The sequence below is a fragment of the Asparagus officinalis genome, chromosome 5 (genome assembly GCF_001876935.1).
Source record: "Asparagus officinalis chromosome 5, Aspof.V1, whole genome shotgun sequence".
Taxonomy (NCBI): domain Eukaryota; kingdom Viridiplantae; phylum Streptophyta; class Magnoliopsida; order Asparagales; family Asparagaceae; genus Asparagus; species Asparagus officinalis.
Window position 1 is genome coordinate 95,933,179 of NC_033798.1, and position 10,318 is coordinate 95,943,496.

The window sequence follows — 10,318 nt, forward strand, 5'->3', positions numbered from 1 at the left end:
GGACCCCAACAGTAAGGAAATGGTTCACAACAGCAAGGTCGTCATAAGAAGGAACCTCAGCAGGATCAGAAGGCGCATCAACGCAGGTTTCATGGCACTTGTTTTCACTATCACAAGTTTGGACACAAAGCTGCAAAGTGCCGCAGTGCGCTAGCAGGAGGCCAGCAGGGTAAGATTCATAGTCAATAGCAGCTGAACCACGGACAGGGCCGAGGCCAGGGATAACAGCTAAGATTAGAGGCATTGCCAATTGTTCCGAGGATTGAGGGGCCAGCAAGATAGTGTTAGACCCTAGAGGGGGGTGATTAGGGTCTTATGCTAATCTAATCCGATTTTATGCCAATTAAAAACTTATTAATAAATTATTCTTGCAAGATAGATATATAATGTGATATAAGCAATATAACTAAGGTGATATATTCTAGCAATGAGATATACTATATGATATATGCGAGGATATACAACTTAACACAAGGGTGAAATAGACATAAACAAAACAAGAGTGATAGTGTACAAATAAACAATACAAACACACAATATGATCACGAGTTCGGACCTTCCGTCCTACGTCTCCGCTCCCCACTCCCGGGGAGAAATCCACTATCACAACCGGGTTTTCTACGCTTACCCGAATAACGTTTACACCTCACACTCGGTTTTCTAGCTAACCGAAAACTTTACAATCAACACTCTTGCAATCCCACTCTACACCCACTAAGTGTTGGAACTAGACGTGTCTCCCTCAAGTGCTCGGATACAACCTCTCCCTAGGTTCGTCAACCGACGCTACTCCTCTTGGGACGATCCCTGACTCTCGCCACACACTTCTCTCGGTGTACAAGTGGATTACAAAATGAACCTCACAATAAGCACAATTACAGTAATGGATGTTCTCTACAATTGATGAGAACTCAATGAATCCTAATATCACTAAATCACACACTACTATCCAACAATATATTATATGAAACACTATAAGCTCAAATGTGGATAAGTGTGATAAAAGAGAATAAATGAAATCTAACTCAATCAACAAACTAGCAATAATAATGTATAAATAATCACGAACAAATTGCTAGAGAATAGAGTTAGAAAACTTCTCTATAAAACACAAGAGAGGTTGAAGAAGATTGAGGATGAATTCCTCAATTTGAAGAGCAAGCCACCTCTTGTTAAACCAAACTAAAACTCTTAAACAAACTTTGATAATCTTTTAAACTTTTGTTAAAAACACATGAAAAACTGCATTTGCTGAAGAAGACATTGGAGGGTTTATATAGGAAGAGAAAACAGTGCACAAAACCCAATGAAGACCAGCAAAATATCCCAAAAATCAAGAACCATATTTTTCTCAGAACTAGCTATTGGAGAGCTTATCAGTCGACTGACGGGCGGCGCCAGTCGACTGATGAGCTGGTCGTTAAGTTCAAATGCCAGCTTTTCAGTCGACTGATGAAAACTTATCAGTCGACTGACATGGTCAGTCGACACATCAGTCGACTAAAATGGAGCAGAGGCTAAATGAAGATTCCAGCCATATTTTTCAGTCGACACATCAGTCGACTGATCACAAGAAATCTGCCAGAATCAGTTCTGAAGATGATTTTTGAAGCTCTATTAAAAATAACAAATAATTTTAAAAAAATGTAAAACTTTGGGGAAAGATTATGAACATGAATATGAACATGTTGGAAAAGGAATTTTTCAAATAGCTCTTCCCATTTGTAAAAACATTTGAATATGCAAAAAGGCTAAAATACATGTTTTTCAAAACATGTTGTTTTTTGTCATTTTGGTTCAAATCAACAAATGAAAACTTGTATATACTTTATATGGGCATAGTAAAGGATATTAACATAGTTTATATGACCAAAAACATATTTGAATGTATTTTGCATAAAAACCTTTGTTTTAATGAAAAATTCATAAATGATGTATGTGTGTGTATTTGAGCTCATAGAATGTCACACAATATATAAACCTATACTAAGTATACCAAGAAGAATTCTTCTGAAGCCTGGGCTTGAATTGACTAGAGATGTGCATGGCTTCAATAAATGAGTTGTATGTCAAATTCTTGTATATACCTGTATATGCTAAAACAACACTAAACAAGATACTGAAAACAAGATCAGTGGTAAATTGTTTGTTAAAGCATCATCAAAACAAGAGGACTCAATAGATAGGTCTGTGCCATCTAGGAGATTCCTCGGGGATAGATAATCCCGTATGCCGCAGATCCTTCAGCACAGCATTCTGCAGCATCGGGCAGAGCATATGCAGTCGTACAGCGTGATCATGATGCGAACGGAGCCGTAATGGAAGGTACGTTCCTTGTGAACTCCTTCCCCACTCGTATCTCTTTGATTCAGGAGTTCCACAGCCGTAATGGAAGGTACGTTCCTTGTGAACTCCTTCCCCACTCGTATCTCTTTGATTCAGGAGTTCCACATTCCTTTTTATTTATTTATGTTCTCATAACTCCTTCCCCACTCGTATCTCTTTGATTCAGGAGTTCCACATTCCTTTTTATTTATTTATGTTCTCATGGATAGACTTCAGTTAGTTATACATCCCCTAGACATTCTTTTGTCAGTTTCTATTCCTTTAGGAGATGCATCCCTATTAGAGAGCATTTGTAGGAGATATGTTATCGGCTTAGATGAGTCTAAGTTCATAGTCGATTTGATCATCCTGTGTATGTCTGAATTCGATGTGATTCTTGATATAAATTGGTTATCTTCCTACCACATCAGTATCGACTGTTTTGCGAAAATAGTTAGTTTGCTAGCGTCCGATATGACCGAATTAGTTGTAGCAACCTCACAAGGCAACCCGTTTACGGAGTCATTTCTGGCATATGACAAGGAGGTGTTGTTTCGAGATCAGGGTGCAGATTTGAGCGAGACTAGAGTCATCTCAGAGTATCAAAATGTTTTTCGAGATACACATGGATTGCCTCCAGTGAGAGAGGTTGAGTTTTGCATCGAGCTGCAGTCGGACACATCACCGATCTCCCGTGCACCTTAGCGTATGGCACTTGCTGAGATGAGGGAGCTACAGATTCAGTTAGGTGAGCTTTTATCTCAGTATGGCACTTGCTGAGATGAGGGAGCTACAGATTCAGTTAGGTGAGCTTTTATCTCAGGGTTTTATTCGCCAGAGTCATTCTTCGTGGGGAGCACTAGTCCTCTTCGTGAAGAAGAAGGACGACAGTATGCATTTGTGTATAGATTATCGCGAGTTGAATAAGGTCACCATCCAGAACAGGTTCCCACTATCAAGGATTGATGACTTATTTGACCAGTTACAGGGAGCGCATTGTTTCTCAAAGATTGATCTTCGTTTTGGTTATCATCAGTTGCGGGTTCGAAAGATAGATTTTCCCAAGACCATCTTTCTGACTCGATATGAGTCTTTTGAGTTTCTTGTCATGCTATTTGGGCTGACCAATACGCCCGCGGTATTCATGGATTTGATGAACCTGGTTTTTCGTCCATACTTGGATCAATTTGTGATCGTGTTTATCGATGACATCCTCATTTATTCGAGATCGGAGGCCGAGCATGAGCAGCACTTCGACTGGCGTTGCAGACTTTGTGGGAGCACCAGTTGTATGCTAAATTCAACAAATATGAGTTTTGGCTATCAGAAGTTAGATTTTTGGGCTATGTTATCAACAAGGAGGGTATTGCAGTTGATCCAACCAAGGTGGAGACAGTACTTAACTGGGAGCCGCCGAAGACCGTTACAAAGATTCGTAGCTTCTTAGGTTTGGCCGGCTATTATAGGAAGTTCATCCAAAACTTCTCGAAGATTGCTACCCCGCTGATACACCTTACGAAGAAGGGCGTTCAGTTTGTTTGGAGCCTGGAGTGCCAGAAGGCCTTTGAGACCGCTGATACACCTTACGAAGAAGGGCGTTCAGTTTGTTTGGAGCCTGGAGTGCCAGAAGGCCTTTGAGACTTTGGAGACCAAGTTGACTACAACACCGACAGTTTGTTTGGAGCCTGGAGTGCCAGAAGGCCTTTGAGACTTTGGAGACCAAGTTGACTACAACACCGGTGTTGATCATTCCGAACAATGATAAGATGTTTGTTGTCTATACGGATGCATCTTTATCAGGTTTAGGAGGCGTTTTGATGCAGACCCGGAGAGTAGTGGTTTACATCTCATGGCAGTTGATGACTCGAGCAGAACTATCTCACACATGACTTGGAGTTAGCAGCAATGGTCTTCGCACTGAAGACATTGAGAAACTATCTTTATAAGGTCCAGTTCGAGTTATTCACTGATCATCAGAGTCTGAAGTATCTTTTCTCCCAAAAAAAACTCAACCAGAGGCAACGACGATGGGTAGAGTTCATTAAAGATTACGAATTCGCGCTTCAGTACCATCCCAAGAAGGCAAACGTCATAGTGGACGCGTTGAGTAGGAAGCGTCGTCACGGGCTTGCAGCTTTGAGGTATTTGTTGTATCGAGATCTTCTCACCCTCAGCCAGTATGATTTTAGGCTAGAGATTGGCGGAAACAGTGTATTTTTTGGAGCTTTAGCCGTGCAGCTATCATGGACTGATAGGGTGATCAACGCCTAGTTAGGAGACTATTAGATTCAAACCCAAAAATGAGAGATTTCCAAAAAGCCCAAAGCTGATTGAACCATTGGAGAAGATGAAGGTCTTCGAATGAAAGACCGACTAGTGGTGCCGGATAATCTACAGTTGAAGAAGGATTTATTTGACGAGACACATTGCACCAAGTACACAGTGCATCCAGGCACAACCAAAATGTACAAAGACATGAAGAGGCATTTTTGGTGGAGTGACATGTGTAGGGATACAGAGTATGTAGCTAAGTGCTTTACCTGTCAGCAAATGAATGCAGAACATCAGAGACCCCCCCAGGAACCCTACAGCCTTTACCCATTCCAAAGTGGAAGTGGGTAGATATTTCGATGGATTTTATTGTAGGATTGCCGAGGTCCAACAAGGGGAATGATTCTATTTGGGTGATAGTTGATCGGTTGACAAAGTCGACGCACTTCTTGCCAGTTAAGACGTCATACACGACGGAGACTTATGCAAGAATTTTCATGCGGGAGATAGTTCGATTGCATGGAGTTCCGAAGATGATTGTTTCGGATCTAGGCTCAGTTTTCATTTCGCATTTCTTGAAGAGTTTCCAGAATTCTTTCGTCAGTCAGCTATCGTATAGTAGTGTTTTCCATCAGTAAACAGATGGCCAAACAGTGAGAGTTAATCAAGTGTTGAAGGATATGTTGCGGGCATGTGTTATTGATTTCTAGGGCAGTTGGGAGGACCATATTCCATTGGTTGAATTTTCATATAACAACAGTTATCAAATCAACGATAGGCATGGCTCCTTATGAAGCATTGTATGGGAGGTATTGTAGATCTCCTATTTGTTGGGCAGAGTCGGAGGACAGCTTACTACTTGGCACGGAGCTCGTGAGGACAGCTTACTACTTGGCCCAAAGTCGGCAAAAGAGCTATAGAGACCAGAGATAACGACCTTTGGAGTTCCAGGTTAGAGATTTTGTCTTGTTGAAGGTGTCACCTATGAAGGTAGTTCAGCGATTTCGTAGACGGGGAAAACTTGCCCGAGATATATTGGTCCGTTCTGGATTGTGGACCATGTTGTAGCCGTTTCGTATCGACTAGATCTTCTAGCATTGATGTCGAGTATACACGATGTATTTCATGTTTTGATGCTCAAGAAGCGTTTATGCGACGATGAGCAGCAAAAAGTGCTAGACGCGCCAGAGACTGAGCTTCAGTCTGATTTGTCTACCATTGAGATCCCAGTTCGCATTCTTGCTAAAGAGGACAAGAAGCTTAGAAATAAGATGATCCCTTTAGTGAAGGTTTAATGAAACCGGAAAGGAGATGAGGAGGCTTCTTAGGAGCACGATGAAGATATGTATCGCGACTATCCACACCTGTTTGAGCAGGTAAAATGTAAACTATGATTTTTTGTGTTCATGATTATTTGTATAGCCACATTTATATTTAACGTTGGAATGAGGATATTAACACTTAACTCCTAATCATTCAGAACAAATGATATATACATGGGAGATCCCTTGTTTGGATTTTTTGCCCAACGTACTAGTTCCGTTTAATTAGGGGTTAAGTGAGAGTATTCGCATTTTAGATTGTTAAGTATAAATATCGTTTATGTTTCATATCTTGGGATTAATGGTATGAGATGTGTACGTGAGGGTTTCCTTGTCTGGATTATTCCCTCAACGTGCTCTTCTCGTATTATTAATCTTTAAGATACGATTGCGGAATTTCAAGGACGAAATTCTTTTGGGGGGTGGGAGGGGAGGGGGGGTGAATGTAAACCCCATAAATTTTAAAATATTATGAAAAATAACATTAAAAGGGTTTTTATTATGATAAATATCATTTATTGATAAATGAGCATGTTAGTAATCGATTTGAGATCGATTAAATGCGTATATAAGAGTAAACGAGTGAAAACATGCACACACATGCACAAAACTGTAAATAGTTTTGTGTTCTGGTCGGTCGACGGACCCAAGATGATCGGTCGACCGATGATGCCTAATCGGTCGACCGATGATGCCTAATTGGTCGACCGATGCCTTGTGGCCAGTCGACCGACGGGGCCAATTCTAGAATTTCAGTTTGAGTCGGATTTCGGGTCTTTTTGAATTGGTTCGGGTTTGTTGGTATATATAAGGACATAATTCACGAAAATCTCTCTTTTACATCATATTTGAACTCTAGCAACCACTCTCTCCCCTCAAAAACCCTAGAGCATATTTTGGTGAATTTTATGAGCTTTGTGAAGCAAATACCAAGAAGAGGGCGAGATTGTCGGTATTTGGCGAGGGAGGACATGTTTTCTTGCACCCTTGGGTTTTTCAGCAGCATTTTTAGTGAGTTTCATCTCCTCTAATCACATCCCTGTTTTTAATTAGTTTTTACTGAGTATTATTTGGTTTTATTGGACCTTAAAACCTAGTTTAAGTATAAACATTACTCTTTTAAAGTATGTGATACAAAGATTCGATCTTTTCGTTTTAAAAGGTTATAAACGAATTCTCTGATTTGGATTTAAGCTCTAAAATAAAATCTAACATGAGTTTTCGTCGAGATTTATAGGTTTTCATGATGTTTCTGACGAATATGAATATGTTAGGGTTTATATAATTCACCTAAATATAATAATTGAGTTTCATGTAGTTAATTGACCCTAATCACATAATTCACCTAAATATAATAATTGAATTTCATGTAGTTAATTGACCCTAATCACACTAAACAAGATTTTATATTGTGTTTTATCTGAATTATATCAATTTCTAAGAGCTAGAAACAAATCTACATATTACTCGAAACAATTGACAGGAACATGACAATTTGTCTTTGGTCGGTCGGCCGTGTAGGCAAATAAAATTGCCTTTATTTCCAATAAAGGAGATGAAGCTTAAAGGTTCGCCTTCATCACTGAACCCCGCATGAGCATCCAAACTCGCATGAACAAAGCTTGTTTTGTTTGTTCACCTGAATCAAATACTGAACCCCGCATGAGCATCCAAACTCGCATGAACAAAGCTTGTTTTGTTTGTTCACCTGAATCAAATAAGGCCAAGTCAAGTTCGCCTGAATGTTTGACTTCGTAGGTGAAGCGAAGCTCGCCTAAACATCGAGCTTCGCCTAAAAGGAGCTAAGCTCGTCTGCATACTTGGCTCACCAACTTCGTCTGCAAGTTAGTTAAGCTCACCTGAATGTTTAGCTCGCCAACTTCGCCTGTAAGTTAGCTAAACTCGCCTGCATATTTGGCTCGCCAACTTCGCCTACACACTTAAAAGCTCGCCTGCAAGCTCTCCTAGTTTGCCTGAACGGTTAAAACTGTCTGCTCGAATTGTAGGAGTGGTTATGCCCACTTCTCATGTTCTAAGGAGGTGGTTACAACTATTCTCCTCTATAAAAAGCCACGAATGGCAATGGAGAAGGGGCTTTTTTTTGGAAAATTTGGGCAATCAGAATTCTTGAGATTCAAGAGAACCGAAGTTAAGCATCTTGTGCATTCAGCCTTGATATTGAAGCTCGGGTGTTCGAACTCATTTGATCAAACTTCTACCATGCGCTGAAGTTTGTTCGCAATATCGTTCAATTCGTCAAAGGGAGGTAAACTCGACACGAGCATCGAGTGAGGCATCCTATCACCCCGTAGAGCCCACGTTAAATAAAGAGAGATCAAGTTAATTCTCTCTACTTCTGTGTAAAAGTGATTTCTAGTTTGTAACAAACAATTCAATTAATACAAATTTTGAGATCATGTTTTTACGACAAACATAAGATAGCGACCACAGTAGGAGCAACCGTTCTATCCGACGAATTGGTGGTGGCGCAATTTGACGAGATCGCTGCAAGGATGACTGTTGAGTCCCTCGTCATAGAGTTTGATCAAGCGAAGTATGAAGAATACTTGTCTTTGGCTTCTTCTGGCGGCAAGGCATCACGTAAGTGCTGTAAGGTTGTGCGTGTGGCTCAGCCCCAACCAACTAAGGCTACTATGCCTGAAAGCTCTATCCGAGCAAGTGCTCTGGGTTCCATCCCTCCCAAGCCGTTTGAGGCCGGCCGAAAGGCCAAAAATGCTTGATGGGTTGTCAAGCAACCCACACAAGTTCCTGTTCTCGAGGAGACCACAATTCGTGTCGATGCGGATCAAGCTTTCACCGTCGACATGAACGCTCCTCTCTCAAAGAGGGTCAAGCAAAGGCCACGACAAGCCTGCGCTCATCACAATGCACATGCCCTTATCTCCTATGATGACGTAAATTACTATTTAGGCATGAAAAGAGCCAATAACGAACACAGAATTCTCAATTCTGGCGAACTACACCAAGTTCCCAAATCTGGCGAACTCAGCAGTTCAGGCGAACTCTGCTTTACTAGCGAAGATCATCATTCAGGCGAGATTCACAGTCCAGGCGGACTTCTTCGCTCAAGCGAACTTAAATCAATTGGTGAACCTCGCCAAGCTCGCTTGGCCATTCAAACCAGCTTGCTAGCAGACCTTCGCCAGAAAGGTAAGGCGCAAGTTCGCCAAATAGGCGAACCTCGCCTGAAAGAGCAAAGAGCTGAACCTCACTAGCAGACGCAAGTTCACTCAACAGGCGAACCTTGCCAGACAAGGCAACCTAGCTTGTCAAGGCGAGCTCGCCGAAAATCAACACTTGGAGATTTTTCCAAGTGTTCTTCAAAGTGTTCACTTGAGCCTTATTCGCATAAGTGCTCAACTGGTCCTTTTGACGCTGGGGGTTGTCACCATCAACCTATGGGGAATCTTAGAGGGCGCTTGACTCGTAAACGCACTATTCACGATGCAACTCCTCAGTACCACTGCGAGAGGCTCATTACAGCAATGCTCGCTAACTGTCGGTGTGCCAGAACGCCGAAACCATCGGTGTTCGAGAGACTCTCTCAACAATCACCAGAGATAAGACCTCTCGTCCGAAGACGCAATCATTAAAGGAGACGAGCTTTCAATGACTTGAATCTCCCTGCTGCAACTGTTAATGTAACAAGGAAGTCCAAGGTGAAGAACTCAGACTCTTCCGACACTGAATTTTTGTCGGGACTAAAAGGAATCTCTATTGAACTTGAGGGTGTCTACCAGCATACCCGGGTTAAGAAGGGGGTTGCCATTCCACTCAACTACAGGCAACTAGCATTTGTGTCTATTGACGATGATGATGGTTGCTCAGCAGTAGCAACATCTCAGGCGTCGAGCTCAATCCAAAGCGAGCATGCAAAAGTGCACATGGCCGAAATCCATGATGATATAACCAAAAGGCTGGAAGAGCAACAAGCTGCGATTGCCACCCAACAAGCAACGATTAACACCATGAGGGAAATGTTGGAAAAGCTCCTAGAAAAGGAGGAGGAGGAGAAGAAGAGGACATCATGGGCTCCCCCAAAATCCTCAGCCAAGAATAAAGGGCGGGAATCTACTCCTCCTCAAACGACAGAAGGAAAAGATAACCCCAGGTCGTCCTCTGATTCGTCATCCGAGTCATCAGGAGGGGCATCATCCTCTAGCCACCATTCAAGGGTTAAGAGGCTGGATGAGTTCCAAAGTCAACTCGACGCCTTGAAGCTCCAAAAGAACATGAACGAGCTGGGGGTGGTCAGGCCATATCCAATCGAGTGGGACATAATTTCTTATCCACCAAAGTTTAAGCCCATGAGCTTGGTATAGTTTGATGACAATGGATCTCCCTCACATCATATCTACTATTTCCTGGCTCAAACAGGA

The 10,318-nt window shown here is 41.9% G+C and overlaps 1 protein-coding gene across 1 annotated transcript; it reads left to right on the plus strand.

Moving 5' to 3' along the window:
- On the plus strand, positions 2,319–3,030 carry LOC109842209. Its single transcript, XM_020411115.1, has 2 exons — positions 2,319–2,395; positions 2,556–3,030. Exons 1-2 carry the CDS (start codon positions 2,319–2,321, stop codon positions 3,028–3,030), a joined length of 552 nt encoding a protein of 183 aa, XP_020266704.1.

Bases quoted from the DNA above. Each gene is read 5' to 3' on its own strand.
- LOC109842209 (XM_020411115.1), top strand. From the start codon at position 2,319: ATGGAAGGTACGTTCCTTGTGAACTCCTTCCCCACTCGTATCTCTTTG. The intron at 2,396-2,555 runs GTACGTTCCTTG...TCTCATGGATAG, and splicing joins TTCCACAGCCGTAATGGAAG to ACTTCAGTTAGTTATACATC.